This window comes from Daucus carota, chromosome 5 (assembly GCF_001625215.2).
Source record: "Daucus carota subsp. sativus chromosome 5, DH1 v3.0, whole genome shotgun sequence".
Classification (NCBI taxonomy): Eukaryota; Viridiplantae; Streptophyta; class Magnoliopsida; order Apiales; family Apiaceae; genus Daucus; species Daucus carota.
The window spans coordinates 36,432,440-36,446,679 of record NC_030385.2 but is presented as its reverse complement, the minus strand read 5'-3'; the positions used below and the strand labels follow the sequence as shown (position 1 = coordinate 36,446,679).

The 14,240-nt window shown below is 34.1% G+C and overlaps 2 protein-coding genes across 3 annotated transcripts; both read right to left on the bottom strand.

Moving 5' to 3' along the window:
• Positions 1-258: 258 nt before the first annotated feature.
• LOC108221679 (pentatricopeptide repeat-containing protein At4g19191, mitochondrial) lies at positions 259-2,334 on the bottom strand. The gene has a single exon (XM_017395542.1). It carries the CDS (start codon positions 2,332-2,334, stop codon positions 259-261), a length of 2,076 nt encoding a protein of 691 aa, XP_017251031.1.
• A 470-nt stretch (positions 2,335-2,804) lies between these two features.
• LOC108221678 (uncharacterized) lies at positions 2,805-13,242 on the bottom strand. Of its 2 annotated transcripts, XM_064093346.1 has the most exons (17): positions 13,090-13,242; positions 12,798-12,918; positions 12,273-12,361; positions 11,848-11,998; positions 11,604-11,742; positions 10,528-10,621; positions 9,118-9,255; positions 8,323-8,423; positions 8,106-8,219; positions 6,761-6,987; positions 5,659-5,717; positions 5,388-5,573; positions 5,181-5,304; positions 5,031-5,089; positions 4,463-4,608; positions 4,171-4,335; positions 2,805-3,222 (listed from the first exon to the last, which is right to left on the bottom strand). In XM_064093346.1, the coding sequence occupies exons 1-17, from the start codon at positions 13,151-13,153 to the stop codon at positions 2,923-2,925; spliced, it is 2,277 nt and encodes a 758-aa protein (XP_063949416.1). In that variant the 5' UTR covers positions 13,154-13,242; the 3' UTR covers positions 2,805-2,922. The 2 variants fall into 2 exon arrangements, with proteins under 2 accessions (XP_063949416.1, XP_063949417.1); XM_064093347.1 differs by lacking the exons at positions 12,273-12,361; positions 12,798-12,918; positions 13,090-13,242 and having other exon boundaries at positions 11,827-11,966.
• Between the last annotated feature and the right edge of the window lie 998 nt (positions 13,243-14,240).

Below are 14,240 nucleotides of genomic sequence, written 5' to 3'. Positions count from 1 at the left end.
TGGATTAAATTCTAAAAAATTGCCCAATATACAGCAACAATATAATTATAGGCAATGTATGACTTGGAATTCTGTTAAAAGCTTCAAAAAAAATTAATCTGTGTTTCAACTTAAGGGTATTATTTTGTTTAAGCACCTCTCCTGACTTTCTTTTTGTCGTGTACAATTGTATATATTCCATATCTCAATGTAGATAAAAGTAATATACAAATATTAAGAATTCCAAAAGTCAATACTCAATACCAAGGACCTGTATTCTTATTGCTTTGCATGAATGCGACTAAGACCTGGTTCTGGAGAAGCATTACCCTCATTTCTCAAGCTTTCTCTAACGTTTTGCACTTCATTCCACATCTGTGCCGCCGCATAAACATTAGAAAGTGTTATATAAGTTGTTGACCCTTGTTTTCTATTTTCCAACAACTTTTTTCCTACTATGCTTCCCAATTCTACGTTGCCATGTAAGTGGCAAGCACCCAACAGAGCAGCCCAAACAGTGCCAACAGAAAAATTACCAATATCTTTGTCATCTATTTCTTTCAGCAAATTCCATGCATCCTCGAGCCTTCCAACACGTCCTAGCATATCAATCAAACATGTGTAGTGATCTTCCCTTGCAACCAATTTGTACTTCCCCCTCATGAGCTTAAAATAGTATAAACCTTCATCCACCAAACCACAATGGCTGCAAGCAGTTAATACAGACACAAATGTCACTTCATTTGGTTCAACACCCATTGAAATCATCTGCTTGAAAGTTTCAAGGACTCGGAGACCGAAACCATTAACTGCATATCCCGTGATGATGGATGTCCATGCAACAACATTTTTCTCCAACATCATGTCGAAGACTATTTGAGCGTACTGCATATATCCTGATTTAGAATACATGTCCACCAAAGCAGTCCCAACAATTACATTACTAGTATCAGCATAATTTAGGGTGCGAATGATTTTAGCATGAATTTGCTTTCCTCTACTAAAATCAGTTAAATGGCTACAAGCTTCAAGCCCAACCACAAATGTCATACAGTTTCCATCTACTGTTATCTTCTCTTCAACAGAATACATTTTGTGTAGTAATTCTAACCCTTCATGTGGCCTACCAATCTGTACATACCCCGAGATCATGGCAGTCCAGGAAATAACATTTTTCTCAGGAATACTCTCCATCAGCATTATAGCATCTTCAATATAACCGTTATATATGTAACCTGATATAATTGAATTCCAAGGTGAGATTTCTCGGGTGTGATACCAATTTTTGAATATTTTTGAAGCTTCATTAATACAACGGCATTTGCAGTACATATCAATTAGAGTGCTTGCAATAATTGCATTGTTCTCCGACAAATGATAATTAGAATGACCAGAAGTAATAATAAGAGTATGCACTTGCTTTCCGACTTTGGTTAGAGAGAGGTTTGCACAAGCATTAAGAATAGGCACAACTACACTGTTATCCTTATTTAAAATTTCAGCAATATCACACTCCAGAGCAATATAGTTCAAAACATCAAAGTATCTGTTATTTAGGGCATAACCTCTTATCTTTATAAGTTTTGAGACAATATCACACTCTGTTCCACTCAAAACTCTCTCGGCACTACAAACTTCACCACACCAAAAATACATATTTCCGATTGAATTCTTACATTTTGAATCAAGTCCACTGACTATAACATATCCATGGACCTGCATTCCCATCACTAAATCTTGAATCCATGCACACCCTGTTAACGCAGTTGCAACACTAAACTCATCTGGAACCAAAAATTCCACACACTTCATTGTACAGAACAAGTTCAACCCATGAACTTCCATATAATTCTGAACATACCCAGAAACCATTGCATTCCAAGTGACCAAATTTCTGCTAGCCATTTCATCAAACATCTTACGTGCATATTCAACCACATGGCATTTCGCATACACATCGACTAAAGACGTCTCAAGAATAACATTGCCAGGTAAAAACCCGGATTTAATCACGTGGGCATGAATGCATTGGCCCAGGACGATGTGTTCAGGGCACGAAGCAATGGCGCGAGCAATGGTTGCGAAAACGAAGTGATTGGGCTTCTCAGTAGACTCCGGCTGCCGGAGCATGACTGAAAAGAGTTGAAGAGCTTTGTAGGGGTTGTTTGAGTGAGTGTATGCTGCAATGAGAGAGGTCCATAAGACTGTGTCTTTATTGGGAACTTCATCAAACAGTTGGTGTGCATGACTCAGTGAGTTTGAAGTTGCAGAACGCGCGTAGTCGTTAATGAGCCGGGTGGCAAAGATTGGGTTGGCGCTGAGTCCTAGTTTGATCAGTTGAGCATGCCTATTCATTTGGTAAGCTTTTAGACATCGGTTCACTGAGTCACGTTTGGTAAAACTTATATCAAGAAATCATTTATTTGTGTAAAAAGTATGAAAATATGTTTTATTTTTGAAAAACAAATAACTTTTTTGTGTAAATAAGAAATATTAAATCTTCATAAAATTCATGATATCAAAATAATATTATATAAATATGAATTTTTTTATAAAAATATCCTTATTTTTATTTAAAAAATATGGCCCAACATGCCTATATCACTATCGTCTATCTTGTATGCAATTCAATTATGACTCTATGACACAAAATTAGTAAGTTCCGCGCAAGTACAATCCAAGATTCCAATGTTTATATAGCAAAACTAGACCATCAAAGGCTTGGAACATCATTAGGATACAAACCAAGTATATTGTCACTTATCAGTATCATCACATAATTTCATTAACAATATCCGTGTAATACGAAACCAAAAGGTACTAAATAGAACAATCCGTAGCTTCAAACACTATATTCCTCATCTGTAAGACCAAAAATATAACCATTTTTTACAACAGTGGTTAGTTACAACAATCACTTGACTCAAATTCTAAGTTTGAATCTCAAGTTAAGGTAACATTAACATCTACAGAGGAGTTCGTTAAAATGATATCTTTCGAATTTTTTGCTTTTGGATGGTTGAGGCAATCAAAAAGAAGTTTCACGTTTAAAGGCTTCATAAAAATTAGATCTCGGGCATCTGCGTTTGATGTCAATAGCTGCTGGAGACATTGATCTTTTCTGCTCCTGCCACTCTTGTTACTTAGATGATGTGCAATTCTGGATGCATACTTCTCTCGATCATCATCAATTGAAGTAGAAAGAATTTTCAATTTCAGATAAATAGCCGCACTAATAATAACCTGTAATCATCAATTACACATTCATAATTAAAGCAATATTCAATTTACAAGATTTACATGTAACATAATTTAATTTTAAAAGGTCAAATAGTTCTAGATTAATAAACAAAAATATGTTGCATTCTTAACAGCGATCAAGTGCTTATAGGTGTAAAACCTCATCAAAAGGGGCTTGGTGAATTTGTAACAGCTTGGAATAATTAGTCAAATTTATAAATGATTCATGATATGCCAATTAATATAGGTGCCCCTAAATAACCAAAGGCATGCCTGGAAACGACAAGGAAATTAACTGCATGTAACTTTTTAAATAGGATCCATGTGAATACAGGATTTATGTGTACAACCAACTCATTCGCTCAGTTTTCAAGTTGTTTAAGTTTGAAGGATATATATATTCTATACTATATTACTAAAGCTGAAACATTAATACTTTGGGTAGGTCAGTACTTGGGTTCTGGTACCTGGACCATTTTACGGGTCTCGTGAGTTTTAAACTCTTGTCCTATTAATTCTAAAACACTATAAATATCTAAGGCATAATAATTTAAAAATCTATATGATTAACCAAATTTATATATGAATGACAAAATAATAAGTAACAACCTATTCTAATTTAAATACTGCTTTGAGGCCTACTTATTTTAAAAACCTATAAATCATTACATATACATTATAAACAAATATTATATATTTATATGTAACTCGTGCAACACACGGGATATAAGCTAGTACCAATGTAGTTTACAAATTACAGATAACAGTAAAAAGAAAATCAGCATTTGAAAAGACCCGTAACCTCTTTTTCTTCGGTTGTCAGAACAGACAGTTCTTTGCAAAAATTTAAAGTCACTTCTTTATCATTTTAAATAGATCTCTTATTCTAGCTTGCTTGTATTGACACCAACAGCTTCAAGCATGCACTTGGAGAAAAAAAAAGAAGCATACCTCACATGTCCCTGGGCTTGTGTTTATGGCACTTTTAATACAAATTCTTCCATCTTGAACTTCACCATCAGAAATCATGTCTTCCTTCTCTGTGCTCAATTTTTCCTCAGGTGTCAGTGCAGCAAGATCATCTAATTCATCGTACCACTGTTGAGCCAAACCAACCTGCATAAATCCATGGTCAGAACAAATAGTAGGATTCTTACTTTATATTTGATGTGAACGCATCAGAAACAAGTGTAAAGAAAACTATTGATATCTCAATTAATTGAAGACTTGTATTTGTATAAACCTTCTCCAAAGATTCTTCCTTTTTCTTTGCCTCCGGTACTACAGTAGCAGTCCCTCTGGCTTGGAACCATACATAATCTTCTTTTATGGGCTCTACAAGAACAGTATCTTCTGGAATATCGACAATCAATTGAATGTCAATTCTACCTGCAGAAAGTAAAAGACGTTATAGATTGCCGCATGATGTGTCAAAAATAGCATCTTGTCTTTGTCATTACAATGTGCTTGTGTGTTAATGTCAGGGAACAAATTCAAAATCTCACTAATATTTACCAGCTGTCCGAACTTAACAAATACACTTCAAATGCTAATCTGAGCACACGATATTAGGTTTCCTAAATGCTTATTTGAAGTCTCTTTACCAATAGAGTTCTTCTCTCTGATCTAAAGGCACTAACAAACCATAGAGTATATTTATTAAGAAAGAGAAAGGGCACATTTTTTAAAGAGAAAAAAAATAGAAAAATTATTGAGCATTATAAGTTGCCTAGTAGAGACGGTTCAGAAAATTGAATTCCATTTTCACATATATTGCCCATTAATATAATCAAACTTGATCATAAAACTACCAGGCAAGAGGCTGAACTGTTGCATATGATCAATTCGACAAGAAGACTGTGCATCACCGCTGCAAGATCAGCAGATAATCTCAGATATGTACTAATAATGATCCACCATAAAAAAACAAAAAGTGCAATGTCGATAGAAACTTTACTTACAGAGCATAAACTCTCTCCAGAGAATATAAACACCAGTAAGGTCGTCCAAGAATTCCAAAATTTGAGAACTGGAAGTTTGAAACTGATCCAGATGTCTTATCAAGTTTTAACAGTCGCTGACCAACTTCAAATTACATTCTTATTAGAACTCAAAGGTACATGCAATGAGATAAGAAAAGAACAGAGTAATGTATATATGAATTGAACCTGTATCACAGACAACTACATGGTCCTGAAATGTGGCCACTGACGACATTAGACTCGCATATTGAACACCCTCTAGTGGACAGTTAGGTCCAACCTGCTGCTGCAACCATTCTAATGGCATCTTATTCAAGAGGGCTGACTTCTCTTGGATCATCGGTCCACATATCTCCCATATTTTTGGAAATCCTTCAGGGATGTGAAAAGTTACACAGTTCCGAAATTGACATTTACATAAGCAGATGCCAGCCATAAAAAGAGACAAATTTTATACCTCTGACAACATCTTTGATAGCCCCAGAAGCCAGATCCATAATCCATAGAGTTTGCAAGCTGCAAATGATCTAGTATTGTAAGTATTCTTACTGTAAAACAAAATATCAGTAAAAGCACACTACACGCTCATTGCTCCATATCAAAATACATATTTGTAATTTATGACAGATGTGAAGAGCCCAAACAATCCCTCCATCAAATTTCCATTAAATTTATGTTATTGTAAATATGATTGGCTTTTCGCCTGCTTTTCTCGAACTCACAAATGAGGGAGAATAGCACAGCAATTTAAAATTAATATATTGAGCAACTTTAAGTCTTGAAATACTCATCATTCATATTAAAAATATCCAAGAGAAGCTTCAAAATTTCAGTAAGAAGGTTAACTTTATGCTGACTTCAGCCAAACAGTTGTATGTCGCCAATCACTTTCTGCAAACAAGCTTTTAACATAAAATAGCATAACTACTGACACCTATCTGAGCATAATAAATAATATAAACCACATCTAATAACTAGAAATAACACTACCACGACATGGTCCTGCTGTAGCACCAGTCTTGAGATGTCTATAACTCTCTATTCTAAATTTTGCAAAAAAAAAAAAAAAACAAAGTTCTCAGTCTGGCTGCTGGATTAATTAAATTTATTATATGCACACAATTATCTGTATATCTACTTATTCTTGGACGGTGAAAATATTAATTACACTTTCAATTCATTCATCTGCTTGAATCGCAGCCTGAAACACACCAAGAGACTTTTGAATGATGTTTGGAATGTGTATCCCTGCTAGTCACTTTGTTAAAAGTATAAATTGTAAAAGACATGCATATATATTATGTTCACACGAACATGACAAAGTATTGATCGAACGACTGAAAAACCAGCTAATATAATCACTTGCCAGCACTGCTAACAAGTAGAGGGATAGAGGCATGTAAGCCCTCGTCAAACAGATATAATCATAATATTTTAAGAGAACTCTTTTGCAGGAGGATCATAAATCTATATACTAGCGCCCATATTAAATTAAATATATATTGAAGTAGGAAAAAACTTAAAGTTGTTTGTACTAATTAATGTAAAACATATATTACCTGCGAGTAAAAACATAGAGATCGTTATCAACAGATTTCATCATGTGCCAAGGATACAAAAAGGTTTCTGAATCGTAAGTATCAGATTTTGTGACAGCATCATTTCTAGGCCAAAACTTGTCAACAAACCAGCTCCATAAACTGTGTCCTTTGTTGTTAATGTTGCATGTCGGGTGCAATGTTTCCACAACCCTTCTCTCCATGTCAGCTCTCCGGATGGCATGGTTCTTGATGGTGAAAAAATCCAGTAACATGATAATATAGGTTTGATCAGAAAAACTGGAGTGATTAATTTTGTGACAGATAATAAAAACCAACAAAAGATATAGGCAAGAGAATTTAGAGTCAGAATTCATGAGTAAAAACCAATTAATACCAAGAGAACCCATGCTTTAACATGAAAAAAAAGTTTGAGTCAGCTACGAAGTAGTTTAGAGGGTATCAGGGTAGGATATTCATCATGTATAGTATTCGCAAATCTTGAAGTTGAAGTTGAATTATATATGTGTGGATTGTGTAAATAGGTGAGACTTCCTGTTCCCAAAAAGAAGTCCATTTGTTATTTAGTCTTTTGGGCAGCATAAAGCAATTCAATGTCTCCAGTTTTATATCATAGTTTCATATCTGGTTCTTAAGAGATGGTAGCTCGTAAACATGGCGAACATGGATTGTATAATGTTTTCTTTATTTGTACATATTTAGCAATTGGAAAAAACTATTCTGGTGAAAAGTACTGTTAAGACCTTCACACCTAATTACTCAAGTTTCCATATACGTCTATATATTCTCTTTTACTAAAAAGCTTGCCCGATTGAAAGCAATTGCAACCACGAACACTTGATATAAACATAAAACCCCATCACCAGTATGTGCCTTGCATTATCCACAATAATTTGAAGTCCCAGCAAATACGAGACATAACCTAATTTCAGATTTTATATTTTGACTTCTACAACCTTTTATCTGCTTTGACACGTGATACTAGCTCTAATATAGAGTATAAATTTCTATCTAGGTGCGAGGAGGGGCAGATTTTTCTCCGCATATACAATTATACATATACATATACATATACATGTGTAGGTATACAAAAACTATATTCTTCCATTGCTTCATATCTCCATTAGGCACAGTCGAAGTTGCAACTTTGTTATTTTAGTACATGGAGGATCAACCAGAATGCCAAAAAATTAGCATAATGAATGACATTTCGATACAGTTATCAGTTGTACACTTAAAATGGCCCAATGCCATCTCCATAACGCAACCCCGCATACATAATCCAAATGAAGAAACTTGAGAAGACCATACAGGTTGGCAAATGTAGAGAGATTCTAGTATATACCTCTGAGTCTACAAAATATAAGCAATTCTCGGCAGAATGATAGAACGAAGCTGCTGGCCTTGTTAACTTGGCCGACTGAAACTCGCCATCCTCAAAACCGGGAGAAGCCCCTATCTGATATTAAATATGTTAACTGAATGGATAAGGTCCCGAACTTGATAACCATTAAACAAGATTTGTTGCAGCATGAATTAATTACAAGAAACCTCATACATACACTTTCTAAAATTTCTCCACTTCCATTTGATACAATGATGCGATGATGATTGCTGTCTGAAAGAAACAATCGCTCATTGCTTTCATCAACTGCAATGCAGCCTGCACTAGTGCAAAATCACATATTCGGAGAACCGTAAGATACAATATCATCCACCAAAACTCAGCAAATGACACAGAAAGCTTTACAGATATCATGAATGATTAGTTCCTCTTAAAATAGATAAAGTTTGACAGTTCCAGTAACTTGAAATGTTCGCATATGCACTCCAGACAGTTGATAATAGTACATTTCCATATTGTGGTCTGGAATAAACATTCCGAATAGGGAAATGCCAAGTTTAAGTAACATGTAACATTAAGCATACTTTAACAAAATATCAGTTGAAATTAATATCTCTGCTCAAGCAAGTTGTCAATTATTATTTCTTTACCACAGAATACATAAAGGAATTATGTAAGGAAATCTACGTACTCAATATTCCATCACCCTTTTTGCTGTCATACTCATACCTAAACTTTGTGGAAAGATGTGTACAGCTATCGAGCTAAAATGTGTTAAATAAAGACATGTGATTAAATCCAGCAAGAAAGTAAGACTCTTTGCATGTTGCCTTTTGCTGTTGTTAATTACGATAATGTAATGAAACATATACAGTAATGCCAAATGTTTAAGTGCAATGACTTGGTAAGAAAAAGTACCATGCAGATGCAGACCAAAAAATATAGTAAAAATGTAAATTAAAAATTAAAAGAGTCATGTAGAAAATTTTGAACTGCTGGGCAAAACATTTACCTGGGAAGTAGAGAAATAAGTTCTGCAAAGAAGAGCAACAATATGGTTCTGGGATGACGTGAATTGGCTTTACCCAACTGCTTTGCAATTTATTAACAGACTTATCATTGTGTTGTTGCAAATTTAATTCCTTGATGACTGCAGTAATTACATCAGGGGAAAGAACACAAAAGTAAGCAATTGAATTTTAATAATAAAGCTAAGGAAATAAGGCGTGGAAAGTAGGGATGGGCATTTTCCCCGCCCGCCCGACCCCGAAATATTTTTCCAACCTGAAAATCAGGGATTTTTTCGGGTACGAGGCAGGGAACGGGGAACATTCTATAAAAAAATCGGGGATTGAGGCGAGGTTAGGAACTAGTGTCTCCCAGCCCCGAAATTCTACGACCCCCATCTTTAATAAAAATCTTATTTTATATTACTCCCTCCGTCCCTCTGGGATGTATACATTTGTATTGGGCACGGAGACTAAGAAAAGTGTATAAAGTATTGTAAAGTAATAAGAAAGAGAAAGAAAAGTAGGTAAAGTGGTGGGACCCGTTAATATTTAAGTGATAGATTTGGAAAAGTAGATGAAGTTAGTGGGTGGGTGGGTGGGATTTTTATATTATAAAACTTTACTATTTTGGGAAAGTTTTGAAATGTATAGAATTGAATGGGACATCTCGAAAAGGAAAGTGTATAGAATTCAAAGGGACGGAGGGAGTATATTATATATATATGTATGTGTGTATGTGTGTAACTTTATATAATCATTAAATTTTATTAATTATAATTTAAAGTTTTTCTTTTATTATGAATATAAATATTGATTCAAATTGATGCTAAAAATATGGTATAAAAGTGAAAAACTATTATATACTACGAAATATCAAATTAATTATAATCAAAAACTATATTAGAAAATATATATCATATAATTTTATTCAAAAAGAATTCCCCGATTCCCCACAGGGAACCCTGTTCCCCGTTCGGGATGAGAATTCTCAGAGTACAAAACTCTCCATTCAGAGATCGGGGCGGGTTTGGAGATCGGTTTCGGGTTCAAAGCCGGGGACTGAAGTGACCCGATGCACATCCCTAATTGGAACAATGAGAAGAGTTACAACAAAAGAAACGTATAAAACATCAAATAAAACCCTCATTTTGGATAAAGATGGTAAGATATTGTATAAAAATCAGCGGTTTTGATGGTTGAACATAGTTACCAAGATAATGGTCGAGTAAGAAGATTGATATGCCACAACACAAATACCTATTGTCAAATATAATATGAGCTACAACTATAACACTGCAATGGCAAAATTTGGGTACTAAAAAGTTCTAATAATAAACTGAGAAATAGAATAAACATAAATTATGCAGAATTCCCTAATAGAACTAAACAAATTAAATAAAGAGTAAGCATACCTTTATCAATAAATCCAATATCTACATCCTTCTCATAAAAGATCTGAGGGCGTTTGAAACCTTCACATATTATGTAGCATGCCCCTTTTAACACCTAGAAACACAAACTATGATAAAATTTGAAATGCGTGCAGTGGATTAGCAAAGAGTGGGGTTCTCGTAGGAAAACATGAGAAACAATACATCAGTACATCACATGAACGTAATTGTTTAAGGCTACTATTTTATTTAAGGAAGGGTTGCATTGAAGTTCATTGAGCTTATGCTGGGATATATTGGTTTTTGGTATATTGGAATTTCGTAGTTCGTAATGTTGAAAGTTGCCTCTGGATTTGAGGTTTTAAGTGAAGACATATAGAACTTTTGTCACCCTTTCATCTGCCATTGTTACTTTATAGTTTCACATTTTATTATTTATTGTTAATAAACAGCTTGAAAAAGTGTGCGCTGTTACAGTCTAAAGATGTATAGATTTTTTGTCACACTTCCATCTGCCATTGTCATCTTATAGTTTTTATATTATATATATAAAGTGAAATAACAGTCCAAAAAAGTGCAGGCTGTTCCATTTATGATGTAGACTGGGTGCACATTTAATTGTAAATGGAGCATTGTATTGATGCTAATGTTGTTTATGATCTCATTGATATGTATGGAAAATGTGGATACCTACAAGCTGCAAGAGACGCGTTACCTCCCTAATCTGTTTAAAACGAGCTGCAGTTTCTCTTCATAGTGGCCAGAGGGAGGCAGTGAATTATTCATGTTAACTGTTAAGTTATTGGACACCTGTAGCTCATTGGTATCCACATTTTCCAAACAAGTCAATCATACCACAACTCACATACTGATCACAACTATGCTCCAATTGTACAATTTGACCACGCAGATGCAAGGAGAAGGCCACAATCGATAGGGAGCCAGTCCAATCCACAACAGATAGCTCCAGAACTTACTACTAGCATAATCTCGGGAAAAACTAACAAAGGAAATGATTAATAAACATAATGCACCGGGAAGCTATTTATAATTATAACTTTAAAACTTCTATAGACCAACAAAAATTTGTATCGCACCTCCGGGAAGTTATTAGTTGACAGTAGAATGGGAAATGTAATGAATTCTCTCATCATGCTCTGGAGTAGTGGCACAATAAAAGCATCAGAAAAAATGGACTTGCAGGACTGAAAACCCATAACATGAACTGTAGGATACCTACAGCAACAGCATTCAAGGTAGATTCATTAATGTGTTACATTGAATATAAGACTGGTTAAAATCTAAGCAGCTAAGAGCAACCTGTCAATGATATTCCTCTACCTCTGGTGAAGTGCTTTTACATTTTTAATCATGATCACAGATTCATTGCTTGGTTCCTCCAAAAATGCACCAGCAAGAACTAAAAAAACTCCATCTCTTTTAAGTATCTCCTTGCTATCTTCAGATTTGTTCAACCAGTGATGGGAAGGGCCTATTTTCACATCAAATGTTAAACTAAAGCATTGTGTTCAGACAGAAGATCTGTGGCACAACTTTTTTCCCAGATAATTTGCAAATAGGTACACTATAATTATGAGTATCTAATCAGTTGCATAATAGCATCATATCACCATATAATGTCATAATATTCCCATCCATTTATGCACACCACAGATATTGCTTAGATGCATTAGACGAATATAAGGTATTCAGACTTGGAGCATAAAGAAGGAACTAAAATCTATGAAAGGCCAGATTTAAATTACCTTCAACCTTGTCTAAACTAGAAGCAATGAATGATAAAAAACCATCTTCATTAAGAGACTTGTGCTTTTTCCGAGATAAAGTTGAAAACCTGAAAGAAGCCAATTGTATGTCAAAACTTTTAATAACTTAAAACTACCACTGCCATACTAGAAAAGTAGTCCATGCCACAAATTTCAACGCATCAAAGAGAGTTCTCTTCAAATATACCCATTGTGAACTGACATATCACTGATTGGGTTAAATATATATATATATAGCTTAGTAGTTGATCATACACTTGTCAAAAAATCTGGAACAGGGAGAACTACTATCCGGATCTAATAACATACTCGAAATTGGTTCTCAATATCACAAGTACGAAAGAGCATATCATAATGTAATCAAATATGGTAACGAGATTTTAAATTTACGATTTATCTCATTAACAATCCATAATAGCAAACACCACTAAATATCGAAGTAACATCTATATACACAGAGGAACCAAATTTTAAGTCCTGACTAGAAAAAACGAAGCTCTTCACCTCCGCGAATGGAAACAATTCTCTTTAGCAACGTCAGCAATGTGTGGACATGATACACTGTGAAATGTATCAGGGAGAGCGTATAAGCCGTTGTTTCGCCTTGACGATCCATATATATAACCTAATTATCAAATGCAAATCACTAATAAGCATTATACAAAGCACAAACCACTTATATGTTCTCAGGTTCATTCACTGATTCAGGTACATATTGCAAACTGACTATTAAAATGAAAAATAAGAAACATTAATCAGCAAAAAACATGATAAAATAAGGAAATAGAAGTTAAACCTGGGAAATAATAGGGGAGAAAGTGAGAGATTTGACGGAAACGACGCAATTGAAGAGCTGCCATTTTTGGGGTTTATGAGAGGTTTCTGATGCGCTGTGCAGATGACCTAAAGATTATATGTACTTCATAGACTCTTTTTGAAAATCTGAACATCTGTTTGTTGGGAATATAAATAAATGTAAAAAACAAGTTAAAATTTGGTAAAACAAAAATATATGTGATTCTGTATTTCTGTGTCTTTTAATATTTTCGTAAGTCGTACCTCGTAAATTCGTTACATCTATTATAAGAAACTAAATAAATAATATATAAAAATATTTTATTAGTAATGATTTATTCACGATTTATTTGATATTTATTTAAATTTAAAAACTTGTAATGATAACAATTTTTTAAGTGTCGGAAAACAGAGTTGTACAATATTCTTGTGGCAGCTAGTCTGTGTCTAATAGTACTGTCTATGAATAACTTTTCTGCCTCACGTCTTATGCTGATTCTTTCATCTCATTGCGTGTAAATAGAGACTAGCTTATAACCCGTGCAATGCACGGGCGGTTGACAAATTTGTTATTTTATTGTATATATTTTAAATTTAAATAATTTTATTGTAAAAATTAAATTATGATAGAATAACGTAGTTAAATAAATATGTTATTTAACAGTTGAAATAAATTCATGATTTGTGATGAAGAAATATTGTTGGTAACGATTTTAATTTATTTGCAATTATAATATAGAAGGATCATATGAACCAAAATATTTAAAGTAATACATGCAAGATAGAGTAGTAATTTCATGTAGACATTGGTTGATTAAGGAATCGATCTCAATAAAAGTCTAGATGGAAATGAATAGATGGTGTGAGATAAGCTGAAAGGCATCCAAATAGCAGGGTTACTTTGCACTTAAGACATGGATAATCATGTATTTGTTCCGGTTTGATCGGATATCCATCAGAGAGGTGGTGATTATCTTCACTTGGATATGGACATATGCAAATAGGTGGTCCTTCTAGCGGCCCAAATAATGTCTTCGAATAAATTTCTTCAGCAATTATGTTCAAAGCCACCATCATTCCAAATATCTTATATTCATTCAATAACATATTGTTTTTGGACAATATATGTTTAGAGATTGTTTTTTCTACTTC